A 21,524-nucleotide genomic window follows, 5' to 3' on the forward strand; every position below is an offset into this window, starting at 1 on the left:
TAAAATCTTCTTGAATTTAAATCACATCTGCAACCACATAAAGCAGAAGGCTTGAAATGAAGTTCAGGACACCAAAGCAAGGTATGAAAAAAAAACTGGAACAGTTTACGTTAACCGTAGTTCGGACAATGAACTAGCACTACTGAACTCATAGTCGAAGTAAAAGGAAAGAAATAGACTTGGTTGGGGCAATGTCCATGCAATGCCCTGGGCATTCAGCGAACCACATGCGCTTCATGACAAAAGCGGAGAGGCACCAGAAATGCCTACGCCGAGGTAAAAAAGCAAAACAACAAAAAAGGGTTCCGGCTTTAAGGAGTGCGGCGTGCTTTTTAGTGAAAACTTCGTCATAAAAAGGACCCTGTTCCTGCTTCCGACAATGAACCTCTGACTAAAGAACCTCGTTTACGCTTCAGCAATTCGAGCCCTACACTCTAAACGCGAATGTGCCTATAGGGGATTAAAAAGGGAGTCAGCTTTACATTAGCGCACACCCTTTGATAAAAGGGGAGTGCGCTAAAGGACGGCTTACCCCCTTATTACTCCTTTTGCTTAGAGTGAACGAAGTGCGAGACGCTCCAGTGAGGTCACGCCGCTGGGAGTGCTGTGTACCGCGGAACTCCGCAGGCATCGGTCAATGAGGCTTCAAGACTGCACAGCGCTTTCTCCCAAACGTTACGTGAAGTAGGACAAAGTAGGAACGTAGATTCCACTTGAAAAGGCGCGTCCAGCCTGCCGAAAGTGGCCGGTTGGTCGCGGAATGAAAACTCTTCAGACTGCAGAAAAAACGAGCCCCAAAGGCTAGTAAGAGACGCGACACGCTTGTGCTTCTGAAGTTTCTCCGTGAAAGGGCTCTGTGTGTCGAATGGGCCTAATGCCAAGCGAGGAGCGCTTCGCACTGCCTTGCATCTCGGAGGCGCTCGTCGCGATAACTCTGCGATATCTGCCGAGATCCGGTATACCGTCGAGTTGGCACGAAACTAGCGCCCGTCGCGAAGAGTGACCGTGGCTGGTCGCAGTGTACAGCATTCCCGCATATCTGTCAGTATGGCGTAATTTTCTGAAAAATCTAAACTGCGGTTTCAGAAGATTCAGTTGGTGTTTCATTAAACTTATGTATCAATCCAGTATATACTGCTTTAGTGCTTCTTCTGGGTCTATTCAGAGCCGCTGTAGCATCCTCAAGCTGCCCCGCAAGGCACAGATTGAGCCGTACATCTGCAGTTTGGTGGCACACTGCTGATGTGCATGATTATAGTATGCGAGTGAGGAGCGATGACCCTTTGGATATAGTCACTCCATGCTCGTACGTGCGATAGCACAGAAGCAGGAAGTTCTTCGCGAACGCAGCCCCAATCAAATTGCATTATCTCGGCAACTTTCCTGCCCTACTCTTTCACCTTGTCCCAGGAAACCTAACGGGCCCATATGCATCCATATTTATCCATCTGTGAGTTTAGGTTTCCATCTGTGAGTTTAGGTGTACTACTCTAACGCCATGTAGAGCGGGCATTGCACCATGCAATATTAATTAAAGAAAACAGTTCACTGGTGCGCGCAGGTGACAAAAATAAACGTTTTTTTTTTAATTTACAGCTGTCACGTCCTCTACATACGTTAATCCCCAGCCCTTTCGCAAACCTGGCCCTTTCGGAAAAACCTTAGGATCTTTCAAAACGACCCTAGTTCATAGTTTCACTGTAGTGAGAGGACAGGAAGATGGGACTCTTGACAACACAAAACGAAATGAACAAAGGTCCAGGGGGAGCTTCAGTTCACGAGCCAACATTTCGACAAGAATACTCATCTTCGTCGAGGCTTGGTTGTTCGTTTTCCGACGAGGTCGAATACACATTTGCGCTAGTAAAGAAACAGCATCTTCAGTTTTCCCTCTACTTTTAAAAACTCAGAATGCATAATGTGCTCCACTACCATCTCAGATATGTCGATATCTTTTTCTTTGTTTTCGTAGTTACAAAACAAGCAGATGTGACCAATGAGCGCGATCGGTGTGGATGGGACAGGAAGAGGCAAAGAGGTGCTTCGAAATAGAAAAAAGGCGGCTCTAAACAGAAAAGTTTCCCAAGCTGCGGCTGAGTGATGAGACCTTATTAAAACTGACACCGCATAATGCAGGCTGCCCTTGAATTCGAGTCAGAAGCCCTTGTGTCGAGAGCTATCCGTTCGCGCTCACTTTAACAACCGCTTTCAGCAGAGCGGTTTCTTTCTTGAGACGCATAATGCGCCGGCTAGCTTGCAAAATCAATAATAAATAGAGAGAAAGCCTACTACTCAAGAGAGTAATGATAAGTGAAAGGAAAAAGTGAGCACGAAGTTACCACTTGCATGAAAGACTCTTTTTCTTCAAGTTCTAAAGTAGGCGGAATACAATCTCAATGCAGCAAAAAGCTAAATACGCATTACACTTGTACAGAGCTCTCGAGTAGTGCCCAGCCGGCAGCAGATTGCTCAGCTAGGCCCGCAACTGATGGCTTTCAAGGAAAGGGCTCGTGCCTATCTGACTTTCTAGCCCAGGTAGTATTTATGGTTTATGGCGATTTAACGTCAAAAAACGACTCAGTCTTTGAGGGTCGACCTAGTGAAGGGCTCCGGAAATTTCGACCACCTGGGGTTCTTTAGCGTGCACTGAGACGGCACAGTACGTGGACCTCTAGAATTTCGCCTCCATCGAACCCGCGTCTCTCTGGTCAGCAGCCGAGCGCCATAACCACTGAGCCACCGCGGCGGCTAACATTTAAATGTTAAAAGAATAAGAACACTGTATTACCATGTGACCAAAACAGAGCAATAGCATTTTTGTTTTAGCATTTGAACGTTAAAACAATGCTATTGCTTTGTTTTGGTCATATGATTATACAGTGTTTTTATAATGTCCGTTTTTTTTTGTGGCGCACCTGAAACGATAGCTGACATAACCATTGAAGTTTTCTTCTTTTGTGTCATTTTAAACATACACAGAACAATTAAATGACATAGTGGCAGTCCAAAGTTATGCCTTCGGGATTTTTTAAACACAAATGATGCCCAGTACACTGACGTTCTTGCTTGTATGTTTAGGTAATAAGCGAGCTCAAAGTGGGAAAAATATTATCTTCTCAGAGGTGGTTTTGCTCTTAGAATATGCAGTCTGGGAGAATTTTCGTAGTTCGACCATGATCCGAAATACTCGCCCTCAGATTTCCAAGTGAATCCGCGTAATTACGTATGCAAGGTTACATTATTATCTAAAACACACTTTGAACATTATTTGGTCGGATAGAATATTAAGCTGATGTTTAGCACACATGGTGAGCATTCTATGTCCATTTTCAACATAGACATAACATTTTAATCTAGCATACAACATTACTATAAATTAAGCCGTACCAGTGTAACACATTCTTCGAATTAGTGGCTCTTCCTGGGGCACTCTGCGGCTGTGCTTTCAAGCAAATGCTTTTGGAAACCAGAAACAGTTGCAAGGTTTCCCTTTTCTGTGTGGAGCAGAAAGCCGCTCAAGTGCTGCATGGGAGTCTGGCCAGGGGCGGATTTAAAAACGAAGCTAAGGGCAGACTGCCCCTTTGCGGGAGAAAGTTTCAGTATTAAATCCATGCTAGTCGCCATTATTTTTTGTTTTAGTCCACAAAGGAAGGGCACGAAAGAGGTTGTGCAGATACAACCCCCCCCCCCCCCCCCCCCCCCCCTTCCCGCTTACCATGTCTGAATAGCTGTCGATAAACCCGCTTCTAAATGTGAGCCGACCGCACCTCCACCGTAAAACCAGATTCATGTAGCCAAGTCGCCAGAACAAACGCCTGTTCCATGCTCCGAGCTGCGTTTATACAGGAAGCGACATCTACCGAAGATGTCGCGGACTTGTTTTGCGTCAAGGTTGCAGCGAGATCCGTAGGATGACGCCAGTGTCGTACAGATCACGACCTTGCGTACTTGAAGCCATCGCTGCCGTGGCACTGGCAGGGTGTGTTGAAGCGGGCAGTACAGCACTGCACGGTCCTGGCTCAGTGCGCGATCCGGTGTTAGCCGGGCCGGAAAATGCGTTGTTTTGCCGAACGCGTGCTGGTGCCGGCCTTGCAATTGCGGGCCTGGGCTGGCCTCTCTCCAGTGCACATATGGCATGTGTCCTGCTTTTGATTCATTACTGCAGAGTGAAGTTCACTGCTGGGCTGGGCCCAGTTAGCACCCTCTCACTTCTTCATACGTCCTCCTTCCTCCAGGCGTGCTCCTTTGCAAGATATATTTATTTATTTCTTTAATTTACGCTCAGGATACAGATTATAGTACAGAGGGAATTGAAATTCACAGCCATGCAGAAGATAAAAAAAAAGGTAAGGGGGTCAAATACGGATCCCTGAGGAACCCCAGAACCAAGTGGTACAGTAGAGGAACCAGAGTCATTAATGCTAACAGATTCAACACTAGGAGAAGAAAATCCACGGATCCAGTTAAGAACTGCAGGGTCAATGTTCAGCGCTCTTAGTTTATGTTGTAGCAGCGAGTTATTAATTTTATCGAATGCTTTAGTAAAGTCAAGAAATATGGAGTCAGGTGAAAAAGCGGAGTCCAAATGGAAGTGCAAGTCGTAACTGAAGGAAAGTAGGGGAATGTCTGAAGAGAAACACTTTCGGAAGCCATGCTCTGTTAGAGAGAAGAAATTGTTATCTTTCAGAAAGTTAACAAGATGTGTGGATGTTTAAATGTATTTTGCATGCTATTGATCTCAAGGATATGGGTCAATGGTTGGATGGATTCTGCTTACCTCCGGCTTTACGTACTGGTATGCACAGCAGTCTTCCAGTATTCAGTAGTACACCATGATTAAACGATTGTGAGAATATGCATTTCCTGATTATAGAACTATACTCTTTAGCATTCCGTATAAATTTGCCATTTATACCATCAGTTCCGCTAGAAGATTTCAGTTTCAAGTCGATAATCGGTATGATGCCTTGCAAGTCGAACATGGCGGAATTCATCGCGAAATGATCGCACAGTTCGAGATCAGGACGTTGAGTAACGTTGGATGAAGAAGGAAACGACTTAACGAAAGTATTATTTAGTACAGTAGCACAGAGGAGTTCGGGAGCAGGTTCGCCAGTGGGTGCAATAAAGACACGTTATTGGTGTTTTCAGGTTTTATTATGTTCCAGAAGCGTTTTGGATTAGTCTTCAGAATGTTCAGGACGGTTACTTTAAAGCAGGTGGATTTTGTAGACTTCAGTGCTCGTTAATATGCGGAAGCAGCTGTCTAGTATGCTGTCCAATGGGCAGGTTTTACTGAATACTTAGCAGTTCGAAAGAGCCTTTTCTTTTCGTTAGAAAATCGTCTTAAATATATTTATACTATGGAGCATGGCTATTGGAGTACACACACCGAATTGCAATAAGATGATGAATCAGCTAAAACACTTTATTTCAGGACATGCACCAGTTTGTTTCTATGAGCGCTCGAGATAACCTGGTAAGAAAATATCTAAAAAGGAGCACAGTTATTAAGGGGTACAAAATGAGCTTTGTTATATATTCGCGAATAGTCTTGGAGCGTTTTCACTATGGTGCATGCGATAAGTCTAACGTGAAATGCAAGATATCGTGATCGCTCAGGCCGGGCATATGTATTCCGTGTGGCATGGCGTCTTCAGATGATATTAGTACAAGATGGTAGACAGGCGGAGAGGCTATATACTAATGGCCCCGCCTTCTAACGGGTCCGCGAGACATGGTCTCGGCCGATGAGTGACAAATCCTATCTTCTAAAAACCCCGCCTTATTCCGCATACACACTTCTCCGTTCCTGTCGTGAAGCGTGCGGCTGGAAACAGCGGCATCGCTCTCGATCGGCGACTCCCCGTCGCCCGTGTGATTGTGCCAGTCTGTGGCAGAAGATATGCTGCCCCCTGACCCAATCGCTCAGTCTCTGTGGGGGCCTGGAGCCCTCCAGCCCGCCACAGTCGGCGCCTATGGTCGGTTCTACCAAAAGGCGCTCCTCATCGGCTCAGTTTTGTGCTAGCGCTTGCGACTAGGCATTTGAAGCCTCGTTGAAACTGCTGGAGAAGGACTTTCGTTATTTTGCTCCACTGGCAGCCGTTTGCCCCAAGATCGTCTTTCATTGTGGTCTTTCCTCCCAAAAGCAAATCTGTACGCTGTGGAAAACGCCATCGGGAATGAGCATATTTCTTTAAGAAACTTCGAACCTTTAAATATATCGGGTGTTTCAGCGAACACTTTCAAAAATTTTCAGTAGGCTTTTTGGGTAAAGTTATGGCTTTTGCGACATAGTATTGCTCATGTTGGCGGAAACCGGAAAACTGGTGACTAGTAGTAAGTAAACTGGTTAACTAATTTTTGATAATTAACTTTTTAGCTAATAGAGTTAGGCGTGATTTGTAGCCGGTCGTTAGTAATAGCGATATCAGTTTTTAGATCTTCGGAAACGCGATTACCATCGTCCCTGTAGCTCGACATAGTCTGGCAGCGTCGGGCGAAAATACATGCGCTTTCGACAGCATGCAGGCAAAGCAAACCCTCCTGTGCACGTAACCGGTCGAGAAAGGCAAATTTTGTCCAGGCAGAGGTCCACGGGTAATCGTGTTTTAGAATTTCTAAAAACTTATATGGCTATTGCTAACCACTGGCTGCAAATTTCTAATTGCACCTAGGTGCCTAACTTTAGTAGCTAAAAAGTTAATTATTAAAAATCAGTTAACAGCATACTGCTTAAGACGATTCACTGGTTTTATAGTGTCCACCAACACTGGTAATACTATGCCGCAAAAACCATATTTTTACCCTAAAAAGCCTATTTCTGAAAATTTTTAAAGTATTTGCTAAAACACTCAGTATGCTATGCAAATAACAGGCTCTTTTGCTTTTCATCTCCATTGAAACGCGCTAGTGCGCCATGACTTCAAACCGCGATATTGTGTTCATAAAAAATATCGTTGCTATGGTTGCGAGTATGTTTTTAATGTTCAGTCATCGCCGACAGTAAAAAATGTCTGCACAAAAATTTACAGTTAACGCTAGGTAGTTAGTTGCGCATGCGTACAAAAACTTTGATTTCGCTCTATAGGTTGCTGTCCGAAGCTAGGTTGCTCACAACCCGTTGGGTAGATTATGATGACGGAACAAGGTGGCATCTCTCTCGACCAATCACTAACTTAACTGACACCTGCCACGGTGGGCAGATTGCTGACAAAACGATCGCCAGGAGGCCACCCGCCATAGTGGGCAGGTTGTGGTGACGTCACAAGGTCACGTGACTTCTCTCGCCCAAGTAGCAAATTTTGTGTCGGACATCCGCTGGGTTCGGTGTGACGACAAGTCTAATGATATCGCATTAAATTATTGAAGAAATGCATGGCTCCAATGAAACATCCCCCCCCCACCCCCTCTAAAGAACCGCCCTCTCCAAGAGGCACCCATAAATACGGACTTGGGGGGGGGGGGGGGGGGGGGGGCGACAGTCATTTTCTATTGTCTGTTGGTGTACCGCATGAAAATGAATTGCAGGAGGCAATCAAAGCAGCATATCCTCAGACGCGCGGATCAAGAATGGTCCAGGTTAAGTGCCACGTAAACTTATTAAGACGCTCAAAAATTAATCCGTGATATTAACAGCCTTGCTTGAGAGTGTGCGGTTTGGTAAATATACGCGCACTTCACAAGGTGACGAACAACACAAATATTGTCTTTGTAGTCTTCTCTTCGTCCTTGCACTAATGCCGTAGCCTTGAAAACCTGGACACACTTAAAGCAAAGCTAGACACTGAGGTGCACAAACATGCATTCATAATTTCGCGTATTCTGGAGCTAGAAAAGCGGCTTCGGAGTCCATACGCTTTAAGAGTACTCCTGCAGCTTGTGACGCGAATTTTTCCCGCACTGCATAGGCTTCATGGAGATCCGGCGGCCGCAGCCCCAGCGTCACTTGCCGGCTATCAACGAGCCCTTTGGAAGCATGCATGAGTCAGGAACCGCTCCTCGTCACGGTTCCGTGTGGGAGATTGCACAGCCAGCATTTGCGCAGCTGCCGTAAAACAGGATACCACGAAAACTCAGCACAGTAACAAAACTAACGGCAGACGAGAGAGCAGGATTCACGATGTACTCGCCTTTATGCCGAGCGCCGCCTGCGCTTTATATAGTTGATAACATTTGTTGTGTATTGTTAGTAACATATTCTGGGCTTCCCTTCCTACGTTCCCACTGTGTTTGGAAGTTCCTAGACCCCTCGTTAAAGCAGCCTAGTCCGTGATGTATTTGTTCTCACGGTGCGTACTCAGCTGCTCATGTTCGCTGTTTGATCATCGGAGCGAGTCGAGCCGGTGGTCACGTACAGGAAGGCCTGCCTGTCGCCTCACCTTTGTTCTAGGAACCGCGACTCGTGCGCTCGCTCGGCGCAGAAGCATGGATTTCTCTGGGGCAGTAAGGAGGTCCGAATAATTATGATACATGCAATCAATTAAACTACGCCAGTGTCGGACCCTGTTTTCACTGGGCTGTCTCTAAGCAATTGCTCGGTTTAACGAATTAAGCTCAGTTCGTACCCGAGAGTTCCTCTAGAAACTTGCAGAATGCCTCGATTTCAGAAGTAAAAATGATCACCGATGCTATCACCGAGCTTTTTCCAATAAACAAAACACCAACAAAAGAAGGACGAAATGAGGGGTTCGCTCAGCTAATTCGGAGAGAAGCTTCACTCACTCACTGCTGAGGAATACGTAAAGCACGTGCCTTGTATGTCAAAAAGCTCCAACCCGAAAACGTGCTCGACCACAAAAAGTATACTTGGTTAGCAACCCGAAGGGAATTTATTTTCCCCTACGCATCAAAACTTAATAAGAAAGGGAATTATCAGTCCAGCGAACAACACTTCGACAAAAACCTAATGTTCCTAATCATTGTTCAGGACAAAAACTTTCCCGTTTGATATTGCCTGTACGTGTCCTGATTGGCATTGTTGTGGCCATTGCGTTATGCGCATTTTCTGCTATTGTTCTTCTTAGTGCTCGAAAACGGCCGATATTCCCTCCAAAGGCGGACCTTACTTAGCGGCATTTTTTCGTCTGTGAAAATATTTGCTACACAAATCATCTGAAATTTCTTTGTGGCTGCCTTTACAGGAAGACCAATAGCAAGGTTGTGCATCAGGGAAGCTCACGATGTTGCCATGTTTAAACTGTACGATAACGTCTCACGTTTGCAATCATGAATGCATGAAACGTAAGCAAGGACACATCCAAGAACGTCCTGTTATACCGCAAGTGTCACGTAGAACGTGATCGAACACTGAGGAAAGCAGTTTGAGAACCCACTTAAGCTTACTATAACATAAATACTGTCAGAACCGAGGCCTTTGTTAAGCTGACCAGCAGACGAAGATGGCGAATTGAGGGGCTCATGGCGACACACGTGAAGAAAGTAAGCAGTCCCTGAAACCAAGAAAAACAGAATAATAAAAAAGGTGTTTAACAGTGAGAGATGAATTGTGTAACCATATTTATTTGAAAGATAACTGATATTTATATACGAAGGAAGCAATGAAATCGAAGCAAGGAACATTCATTGGGAAGGCAACAGTTCTTTTTCGCCAAATTCCTCCATGACTTCACGTCGCAAACGTCTCCGCATGGAGACATCTTTACCGTTGATCAGCTCCGCATCTGTTACCGCAACCGATGAAGGGCACCTCTTGCTAGGTCTTCACGCTGAGGTCATAGCCACCAGCTGCCAGTGACAGAGGGGCGAAAAAAGAAATCAGGAAAATGGCCGCTAGTGTACCTATACAGGATGTTTCACGTAACTTGAACCAAGGATTTAAAAAAAGTGGCGCAGCACAGCTGTTTGAAACCAAATGCATATTGTCTCCCGTCAGGTGGCGTTCCTCAGAGCATCTTTTAAATTCCGCTTACTTAGGTAACTGCCGTAGATTAATTACGCAAAAAATTTAATATTAACTTTAGGGTCACATGCCTTTCGTTGTGTTGTAGAGGGGGATTTGAAACAACCGATCCAGTTTTTTGTAGCAAGATATTTTCTACGTGGCCCTTTTTTCCAGCATTTAAAGAAAGCCCGCGAAATATGAAAAAAAAACAAACAAATGATTGCACTGTTACTGTATTCTAGCGCTGTCAAGTGCGTCCTGAGTGGACGAAGCATTTGTGCTTACCGTTTCAAGTGAGCGGCCAACGCCTCTCTGAGCATTGTCTTGAAAGTGCGTCAGCACATTCTTCTTGAACACGGAAAGCGCGCGCTGTGATCTGCGATAAGTGATAAGCAGGCCATCGATGGCCAACTAAGACCGAGCTTCTATTGAACCATCACATAGGCAAAACAAAAATGTAGGGAAAGCAGTAGAGTCGCGTATTGCAAGGTAGCCTCCGTTTTTGTTTCTATTTTTATCATTTTGCAGCCCGTCGAACTGAGCGGTGGCCGCTCATTTTGCCACGGTCAGCGCGTACGTTTCGTTCGTTCAATACACGGTTGGGAGCGCTGTATACCATGGTTGCGCATGAGCGCAGTCACGCGGATGTTTTTTTTTCATATTTCGCAGGCTTTTTTTAAACACCGAAAAAAACGTCCACGTAGGAGATACGTTGCTGCAAAAAACTGGATTGGTTCTTTCTTAACCCTCTTCACAATTAGAGGGAACGCACATGACCCTCAAGTGACTAAGAGCAAAATTGCATATGTAAAATTAATCCTGGCTAATTAACTAATTACGTGAAATGTAAAAAAATACTCTGTGGAGCGCCACACGATGGGAAAAAATATGTCGTTGGTTTCGCCAGCTCCAGTGAGCCACATTTTTTAAATCCTTGGCTCATGTTACGTGAGACACCCTGTATACCTACCGGTTAAATTTTAAACTGAGATATTTCCCCGTACAAACAGCTTCGTGTTAACTAAAGTATTCCCAGCCTATGTGTGATAAAAGGGACTGACAGCGCTGTAAATTTTGCATGCATATTACACCATTCTTTAGATAATAAGTGGCGGCCATGTTTCTCTCTACTGCTACTGTGTCTTGCGTTGCATGAATTCCACTAGGCGGCAGTCACTAAAACGAACGGCAGCCTCAAGCGTTATGTCGTATGATAGAATTTTTACAGCGCCACATGTTAAAGAGAATTTCCGCAGCCTCCGTGTCAAGCAGCCGCAGCGTCCACTCCATAGCGTCCGTAATCGCATGAATACCTCATGTACGCGGCCCGTACTTAGTGCCTTGCGCCAACTTCGTTGTCATCACGTGGCGCGCGCGGAGTCTAATGAGTGCGCCACTAGACGCCTTAAAACGCGTTATCGTGACTACCGTGTACACACAGCATAGTGTGGTCATAAGGTGAAGCGAGGAGCTACAACTAAACTCCACCAGAAAACGCCCTAAAATGACTGGATGGCAGAGCATCCTGCGTGCCTGAGCAATTGCAGCCGCTGCAGTTGTGAAAAGCCCGGCGGCGGCAACATGACACACCAGCCACGAACGACAGTGCGTTACGTAGGTTTGCAAGCACAGCTGGAAGAGGATTGTTCTCCGGAGAAGACTGCATTTGCTGATGAAGCCACGTTTCACCCCATTTGCAATGTGAACGGTCTTAAGGTTGATGCTTCCCTTCCATAGGCCCAATAGAAAGTAAAACAGCCACTAGGTAGCGTAGTCGACTCAGGCGATATGGCTAGCTCATACGGGTGTGCCGAAATCTAGACTAATGTGCAAGCGTCTTGTATGTGAAAGTGGCTTTGACTTTCAGCTATAAGCATGGGGGTTAACTTTTTTTTTATTAAATTTGCATTTTTGCGATTTATATGCTACGACACGAACCTTTTCGTTACATTCATTTTGGACCAACCTTCGTGTATGAGCGCATCTGTGTAAAAGCAAAGTCCCTTGCTTCCTCTGGCATCTGCTTTCTCTGGCACCGCAGCGGTGGCCCAGGGGTACAGCATCCGCCTCGCATGTGGGAGGCGCCAACGTTACTAGATTACCTGGTAATCTAATAGCGTTGGGAGGTGCGGAGTTCGACGCCGGAGTGCCACCGGGTATACACAGTGATACAATGTGTACAAGTTTCCTTTGGCCTGGTGCTCGGATTAATTAGGGTCAAATGCCTGGGAAAAGGGTGTTTGACCCCAACTTGAGCAAATGAAAATAGGTTATGCTATGGCGCTATTCTCCTAAGACGCCCTTGCGCCATAAAAATTCACTACATCATCATCATCATCCCCTGGCATCCAATCGACGGAAAGGAAAGTGCGTAAAGCGCTGAATCTTTCAGGAAAAAAAGTACTAAGGTTTTCACGTAGTAAAACTGAGTCGACGTGTTAAAGCATGTGCATAGACTGGTTGTCTCATGGTTTTGCTTGTTGGGTCGTCGGCACGTCTGGCGACGATACCAGACTCAGGTTAAGCTTTATTGAGGTTAAGCTGATATTATCTGTTCACAGCGCAGATGGAAGTTGATGAAGACGACGATGTGCAATGCACAGCGCGAGAGTGTGTTGCAGTTCAACACGAGTCGTGATCGGCTGCGGCGATAGCATAGTGCTCTCGAGCAGTGGCCAGCAAAGCTGGTCTGTTCGCGCCGCCGCGGGTTCGAATCCCAGTGTGGCAGTATTTATTTTGATTCAGCACTCTGAAGGTAATGGACGCCACAAGGTTTTTGAATTAGTGCTTACGCAGAAAATGCGCGGTTCCAGAATTTCTTAGCCATGTCGTGATCATCGTGTAAGCGGCCGTAATTTTTTTTTCTGTACTTTCTCCCGTATCTTCTTCGAAACAGTCGCACTGCTCTTCTTGTCCCTTTTACTACGTGAAGTTCAGCGACACTCCAGCAAGAAAGTTTCAAAGTTTATTCAAACATATGTGCAAAACTTATCAATACAGAAAACAGAAAGAGGTCCCAAAGTTGAGCCCCGTAGTGGGACGTCTTACAGTAAGATGCAAAAAAAGCAATATATTGAGGCACCTGATACATCGATGCAGAAATGTTATTTAGCAATATATAGAAGAAACACAACAGAATTGGAAAGAGTAAATACACAAAATTGCAAGGACTTAGCAAATACCAAATACCGGTTGCTTTTGGTCCTGTAGGTCCTATACGCACACTCAGTAGTGCACTCAACAGCGTGGAGCGCTCGCTGCTGTGTTTTGAAGCAACATAATCGTAAGTTGCGTGTGATAATCCACCTTGAGGAGAGTGTTTTTTTTTTTATTTGCCCGCAGCATACGTAGTCGCAGTTTGTTCAGCTTCCGTTAGATTCTAAGCAAATGAGAATTTACGTGAGTGATTGGGAGCAAGACGCAAGGTGCCTTTGCATCTTAATACCTACCTTGAACTTATCTTCTGCCTTGGGGCCCAAAACTGGCGGCCGCCATAGCTTTACAACATTCTCCACCCCTCACCTCCTCTAACGCCCAGTGGGAAACGAAGAGAGAATCGGTCCTAAAATAAGCCTAATTCTCTGCCATGCTGTCGCAAAAACAAAATTTTCTTTTCGACTGCGAAGTCGCTCGCCTTCATGACAGAACTGCCAATGTAGCGACGAGAGGTGAATGTGCTGCACCAATGAATGTGTTGTCATTACAATCAGAATTTCTCTGGTTACAAAAATTTATGTCTTAAAACAAGGTCTGGTCTCGAAATAATTCAAGAATATCAGTTGTGACGACTGAAATGTTTCTCTTGTGTATTCTCGCATAAGTGCCCTCTTTATTTGAGCATCTACTTCATGGTCCTTACGGCCTAGACCCGATCGTCTGGATCGCACTACCACTGAGCCGTACGTGAAGACAGACAACCACCCTATAAACCCCAGTTAGAGTCCTGTATACAGCTGTCACTTAATAGAAATAATTGGAGGGGTCACATAAGCTCCGCCTCAAGGGTATGACGCGATAGCGTTGATGGGTTAATTAATTGCTCATATATGCGGAATTGACCGTTCTCGCCTTTACATTCATACATCCCTGGGAGTCATCATACCACTCTTGGCGCAGTGGTACAGTGGTTAAGGGATGCGCCACTGCCCTGTGATGGCAGGTGTTGCCACCGGTGGGGCTTGTGAGGCCCTAGTAGCTCTCCCAGGTGACCAATAATTAATTTGGCTCCTACTGCGGTCAGTTTCTCACAATGTGGGAGGCAGGTTTGATGACACCACAAGGTCACGTGACCTAGGAGGCCTACCTGGTTGCTTCTCCGGGAATTTTTCGCCCACAATGCTGACGACGACGCCGGATTTTGTACGCAACGGAGGCTTTGACACAGTCGCGCTAAAAAAGCATTGAATTATCAAGCCGATCTGAAGTTCACTGCTCCTGACCTAGCTCATTGCGCCTTTGCATCTAGAAGTAGCCACCCGTTTTCGACAGAAAGTTTGTGAGGCCCCTTTTATGAGGTAAACGACATCGGAGCTATTTTGGATTGTTTATGCTGCGGTTCACTGTGTATTAAGCAGAGATGTACTTTACCAAAGACGTGCTGAATACCTCTTGTGTGCCCTAGTTAGAGAGCACCTACATGTTTTTCCTTAAATATGCTCGTGTTTCTCGCTGCCATAGCCTCATATTGGAAAGTGCGCTTCTTTCGGCAAGTGAACAGAGAAGCTTGCCGAATGAAGTGAAGGGGGTTGTAGTTTGTCATTTTTGTAGTACTGAAGTCGTCTCCTTTTTCGCTTCAGCTTCTTTGCATTTCGAAATTCGTTTCAGTGCCATCAAGCTGTTTATGAAGCGCGTGATGCAGCCATGGACATGGATTGATGCGGTGTACGGGGCCACAGAAAAAGGCGTCATGTTTGACAAGGTGGTAAACAGGCTGCACCGCTTCACGACCAAGGTGAATGCGCACAATTTTCGATCAAATGCCTACAGAGGAGCAGAAGCCAACTTTTATACTATGCATGCATATGAATAATTGCTGAACACATCTTCGAAAACCATGAAGTATTTTTTGTTCTGTTGGATAGAGCCTAAATATCACAATACAAGAGAAAGTTGCACTCTTGATAACGAAGATGGTTCTAGGCAAATTACACCCTATAGAAATGCTTTTAAGATTAAAGGACCAGTACACTGTAAATCACTGGAAAAGTAATCTGAAGGTGAGTTTAGTATTTGGTGGACTGGTGTGCACTATTGCAGCGCTAGTTGCTAGAGGGAAGGTTCCTGAGGAAGGCATGTTCGTCTAAGTAGTCGTTTCGCGTCCGGGACCCATTGGCCACCCCGTGCGCACCTCCCGTGATTCGCGCCAACTTCGTCGTCACAAGGATGGGTGCGAGATCGAAAAACGACGCGACCAAACGTCTTGAAACGGCTGCCACGAAAACATTCTGAAATGACTTGTTGGCGCGGTAGTCTGGGCAGTATAGCAGCTGCCGCAGTTACGATACAGCCGCCAGCGGTCGCGTGGAACAGTCGCGCTCTAGGAAGGTTATCAATGCTGCCGAGGCGGAGCGTCATGCTCGGAACACTCCGCGTATGCGGGAGGCGAGAGGTAGAAACGTGCGACTGGTCGAACAAGGAACTAACGCTGTCGTGACGCTGCCCGCAGATTCACTGCATGTCAAGGTGCGCAAGTCCGTGCCAATTCATTTCTCGCACCATACAGTACTCGTCGTAATTCCCCCAGAACAGAAACACAGTCGATTTGGACTTTTGCAACAGTCGCAAACGCCCAAGTAGGAAGGAGCAGCTAGCGCTGGTCATCCGCAGCACCACGAATCGGCTTTTTTTTTTTTAAGAGGTGATCAGGACGGCGCCGGATAAAGACCAGTTTCGTATACGCAAACCTGTCTCAGGGTGACTTCTAATTCTTTTGCGCTTTCTGCACGCGTGTGAGAACGTTGAAGGACACACATTTTTCCTCGCTTGATGTACGCAGCTGCATTTTGTATTTCATTATTGCACATAACCTAAATTTTATTTTTCATGCAGCCAAACATGCTTTCCAGTAGGCATCTTCTTTTTCGTCACGTACACATGTATGCGCGGTAGAGATCGCTCGATTCTCTTGCTAGTCTATCGGCGCTAACAGAAGCTCGAAATGTGTACAGGAAAGGCGCTGCTTTCCAGCAAATTACGGGAATTTAGCTAGACCAGCAGACTTACAAGCTATGCCGTCAGCGTTTCGCTACGGACCACTTTTCAGTCATGGTAATTGGGACACTCCCGAGCATTCGCACGGTTGAAAGGAGACAAGATAGAGACGGTGTTGCGAAAGTCCCCAAGCTGGCATTGTTCTCAACTTGATGAAATGCCCCGTCGCAGTTAGTATTGTCGAGAAACGTAAATCAAAAGCTCGAAAAAAAAAAAGTTGCGCCTCTTAAGTGCCAGCGACTGGCGATTGTTGGGCGCGCAATTACGAGTCCTGGCACAAGAACTGAGCAACGCTTTTCCCAGAAGCGCCCGCAGGTAGAATCATTGTGAAGTGACCGCTGCGGTTGCGGCCTCTTGCGCAAACAGGTGATCGTGGATCGCCAGGAAGCCGACGCGGCCAGGCGTGCAGCCGCGCGGTCTGGCGATGTGGAGGAGGAGCGGCATGAGCAACCGGGCCTTCGCGCATCCGTTGGCAAGGTGATGCCGACGGTGGCGGCTGCTGAAGCCCAGAGAGCTGTTGGAGGCTCCGAGCGACTGGCCTTCTTGGACCTGCTGTCGCAGTACTACCGTCGCGGCTTCCTCACTATCGAAGACATGAGACAGGAGGTGGACACCTTCATGTTCGCGGTGAGCGCCGCCAACGGTGCGAACCGTGGACAGGGCTTGCATCTGGGAGCCCGATTAAAGCTAGGAGTGCCGATGTCGATGGGTGTGAACTTCGCAGGAATGAAATGGATCCTTAGTGAACGTTTCTGCCCAAGAACAAAGGTGGTCGAAAGCGAGACCTGGCAGAAAGTTGCGCAGCGCTTCTGGGCAGCAGTGCCTCTTGTATCGAAACTAACGGCCGTAAAGACACTACACCGTCCGCAGCGTGCAATACAGCGCAGCATTACGATGAGCGCCCAAAAACACACGTTCGCACTCTACCGTGACTGCCTTTTGTGTGAGCATTTTTTATTCGGGAGCAAATCTGAGAGTTACTTGTTGTTTAATTTTCAAACAAATCAATTAGCATAAATTCCTATTTTTTTATGGAAGAAGTGGAAACGTTGATTAAGGTTAACCAAAATGTACAAAACCGTATTTGTGTTTTATACCTGTATTTGCGCTGGCTACGAATGTCATAGAGCCGCAGTAAACTGAGCTGAAAATTTTATTCCTTTAAGGGGCTAGGTAAGCTGAGACGCACCATATGACAAAAGATGTTCTTCCAGAATGCGTTTTTGAAGCCGCTATTCAATCGGCTCATGATTATTGTAAACCGGCACATCAGTTCTCGTAGTACTCCTGTGCCGTGACTTAGAAACAACAGCTGCGAGGCGAGGGGATTTTTTTGGACGAATATATCAAGATGGGTGTTGAGCAGTACTACAGGATCTCTCCTCTTGCACGAACTTGTATAGCCAGGTTAGGAATACCTCGACACACGAAGCGAGGTCGCTCAAAAGCTGTCTTAAGCTATGATTCAGCGATTTCTCACCTGCACGTCGCGCTGACAGTCAATTTGATGGCCTGTGAGTTTGTTGCATATTCACATTGAGCGTAAAAAAAAGACTAGCAGACTGAGCGAAAACTGGGGCACGGCGTTTATTTGTATAAATATTGTGGAGATTTCTTCAATCGAACTTGGGTATCACGCTTCTGCAAATCAATATCGAAGGCCTCATAACATTTAAGGAGCAAGCTTTCTATTCAAATAACGTCAAACTGTATGGTTTGCAATGGCTATCCCACGAAATACTCAGGCTCCGGAAATCTGTGAAGTTTTCAGTCTTTAAGAGTAGCCATTTTATGTATATTTGTCCACGCAGTTGTTCGTTTCTTCGTGTGCTGTGACCATGACCTTCATACTGATACGAGAAGGTTGAAGGCCAACTCCGTTTATTTTTAGCGGGTTTAGTTTAGGACAGCCTTATAATTCTGGAATGAAACTCCTTTTCTTTCTACTTTTGCATGAATTGTTTTTCAGAATAATGAGCCATTCTATTTTAAGAGATCAAAAGAAGGAAATAAAAACTACAACTAGGCTGTGTCTTTGGAAGTGATGCTTTACATGCCGCACCGGCGGCGTCGAAAACGTTACCAGCAAGACTGTCACGGACTCGTTCAATGGCGAAACCAGGGACTGTAAGCGATGACGCCATTCATGAAATGTCTAAAATGACCGAGAAGAGGCTTAACAGTTCCCCTTCCAACGAGCGCGGGAGTGTGTTCACGTGCGGGGAAAGTTTGCGATTTTACAAAAGTGAGAAAATAGGAAACCTGGAAACGTACTCGCGCATACGCAAGGTGGCGCAGCTGCGAAATTTGTCATAAAAATTATCAGACTGAGAAGAACGTACAGGGACTCACTAATGTAAGTGAACCTGAAAAAAAAATCGCACAGTTATCCTTTAGGTGCAGGGTGTATATTGCAATATGTGCAAGATGAAAACCATAGCGCGAACGGCGAATACACTTTCCTATTATTAAAGAAGAGGGGGTTTGTCCCATGGCCGCAGCCTCCCCTGTCGCCTGCATCTTGTAAGTGCATACTTTGTACGTGGGCTTTTACCCGTAACAATTCTTTCCACACTTAACAAACACGTCTATAGAGTGTACAAGATAGACAATGGGCTTGCACGTGCGCTTTCATAGCGGGCTAGAACGAGTTCAAGCCTCGGCGGTAAAGGTTTGTTCATACGTCCTATCTCCTTACTTTTTCGTGTTTTCCAGAGTGCACCAAAGCTGTTGAACAGGTTTGTTATATTTCTCGACGTATTCAGTTATCAGCAGTTACTTCACCTTCAGCCACGTTGTCGTTCTTACTATCCAAGAGTGCGAATAATTTTTCTTATTTTTCTGTTTTTTTTTCTTTATTTCTGATTTTCTGATTTTCTTTCTGATTTTCTGATTTTTTCTTTATTTCTGATAATCACCACAAAGCAGTTTTGATCCTCCGGCGTACTGAATTCCGTGCATCGTGTGTAAATTGAGGAATTGTATGTATTCGGATTTTGTATCAAAACTAACCTTACCCGAGCACAGATATATTGCAGGCAACATGAGATATTAGTACAAACGTATTCGCAAACACACTGAACAAGGTATCAGCCCCTCTAATAAAACTTAGAACATGCGCCCTTCGTGGAATTCGGAAAACTGACAATTAAATGCTGCTCGCCTGACAACTCTGCTTCACATTCGATCAACAATGAACTCGAATTCAAAAAAGGAGGTGTTTTCTACCAAAATTTTGACAACAGTATCAAAGCAAACACCTAGAATTCACATTTGTTGAACCGTCAAACAAAAGTCTTGCTATCGACTAAGGCTGTGCATACTAAGCCATGAGAAATCCTATGGGGATACAAGCCGCTTTCCACAGCTGTTCTGCCGTCATGCACCCTTCAGGGTCATGACACGTCGGCCCAGACACTGTCCTGGACGCTGTTCGCACTGGCCATCAACCCTGAAATTCAGCGAAAAGTGCACATGGAACTGGACAGCGTCTTTGCGCAACAGTCAACCAGAAACGTGACGAAGAGCGACGTTGCCAGCCTGACGTACCTGGACCGCGTCATAAAGGTGCGTGTTACTTGGAGAAGACACGCCGGGAATTAAGAGCGCGTGCGCTGAGAGCACTGCTGCGTGAAATTAACTTCACCTCCGTCACGCTGCTATGGTTCCCCGCGAAATGCTTTCCTGGTTCGTTAGGCTGGCCGCTGCCGACCAGCAAGGATGAAATATACCTGTAATGCAGCCATTCTCCCTTTCGTTGTCCTTGATTTCCCAGATCGGCGGCATCGATAGAAAAGCGGCATTTCGCCAAGGCTATTGCTAGTTCCGGCAACAGTACGTAGAACACAGACACGTAGCACGTCAACAACCGTCACCCTGTACACTTCGCGTCAGCCGTATTATCTTATCTAGGACGTCCCACCATCTCATTTGGGGCTGTTGTTGACGCTTAGAAACTGAAAGAAAGTAAGAAGAGCTGGAAGGTGGACGCTCATTATTTACAGCTTGAGTAGGGGTTGCGAAAACGTAGTACTAAAGTGAGACATGAAATTAAATGGGATTTTTCACTCTGCTGTAGTGGAAAATCTTTTACCTCAACAGTTATCTTGGACGTGGTGCGCTATTTTTCAATACTAATAAATAGCCCCAAGCCAGGCACAGTCATCAGTGTAACGCCATCAGGCGAACGCAGTCTAGAATAGCAGGTGAATTGAAAGATAATTAAGATAATTAAACAAAAGTAATTAAAATAACGGTAATAAACATGTTTAGAAATTTTGTCCAGCATGTGGAAAATGAGATTTAAGTTTTCTGTATTTCTTTAGTGTTTACTTCACGGCGGCACCTGTATAGGGCAGGTTTTGTGGGGCTCGCGGCATCGTCATCGTCCCGTATTAGTGGAACGTTTGTCTTGGCAGAAAGCCTGACGACGGCAGCACTCATCGCAGATGACGTGATCACGGCCTGAAATTCGAGACCAATGCAGTTCAGTGCCGGGCTCTCTTCCTGACCAATGAGTATGTTCACTCTGTGGGCCTTGTAGCTAGAGTGGGCCATCTGGGAGGGGCTCAGGAGGCTGCTGAGAATGGGAAGTTTTGGATTGCCTCGCTAATTTTGTGAGTTGATATTGCAGCAACTTATAATACCGCGTCTTTGTGATCTGGTAAAAATTTGTTTAATGCTGTAATCAAGCTCATCGTGGGTCTCACGTTGCGAATAATTTGCGGGCGAACTGAAGCCCTCAGGAAATGCGTACTATGAAAGTTGCTTATGCCCTCGTTTCTGTTCCAGGAAACCATGCGCATCTTCACCATAGTCCCTTGGATTGGACGTTCACTGACGGAACCCCTGAAAATTGGTACCGCATATCCACCTAACTTATCGTTCGCTTTTTAATCTACTGAAAGGAGCTTTTTTGAGATGAAGTACTGGCCTTCTCCATCGAAAATTTCAGTAGGCTGTCCACAGACTGCCAATGTACTGCATGGACTTTCTGAAGAAATTTTTTAAAGGATTTTTTTTTTTCAAGGCTTAAGGGCATCTGGGGCGAAAGAGCGCCAAGGCACATGGTAGTTTTATTCTTCTCAAGGTGGGGTCAAAAAACCATTTCCCAAGAATAAGCCGAGCACCAGGCCAGTAAAAGCTTATACCCAATGTATCACCGGTGGGCACCCGGTGGCACTGGGGATTGAACCCCGCACCTCCCACATGCAAGGCGAGTGCCTTTGTAATGGAAATGTTCCCAGAAATCGGAGCTTAGCATCTACGCCATAATCGCTCCTCTTTAGCCACGTTCTGACGCTTCTCTTTAACGAGAAAAGCACCTTCACTGTGGTCATTTGTATTTCTTGCTTTTTAAACCACCGTGTAGCGTCATGAGTCACACTGTTCAGAAAATCAAAATAAACAA

At 45.8% G+C, this 21,524-nt stretch overlaps 1 protein-coding gene across 2 annotated transcripts in view; it reads left to right on the forward strand.

The window, feature by feature from the left end:
- Positions 1–21,524, forward strand: part of LOC149355088 (cytochrome P450 4C1-like) — a 61,684-nt gene that overhangs the window by 14,203 nt on the left and 25,957 nt on the right. For both annotated transcript variants that reach the window (XM_089577587.1, XM_089577589.1), the window contains 4 exons: positions 14,729–14,855; positions 16,481–16,741; positions 19,508–19,681; positions 20,906–20,972. In XM_089577587.1, the coding sequence (XP_089433713.1) occupies positions 14,729–14,855; positions 16,481–16,741; positions 19,508–19,681; positions 20,906–20,972 (629 nt within the window). The remainder of the gene's footprint in view (positions 1–14,728; positions 14,856–16,480; positions 16,742–19,507; positions 19,682–20,905; positions 20,973–21,524) is intronic.

The sequence above is a fragment of the Amblyomma mixtum genome, chromosome 3 (assembly GCF_055824585.1).
Source record: "Amblyomma mixtum isolate Tamu chromosome 3, ASM5582458v1, whole genome shotgun sequence".
In the NCBI taxonomy this organism is placed as follows: Eukaryota; Metazoa; Arthropoda; class Arachnida; order Ixodida; family Ixodidae; genus Amblyomma; species Amblyomma mixtum.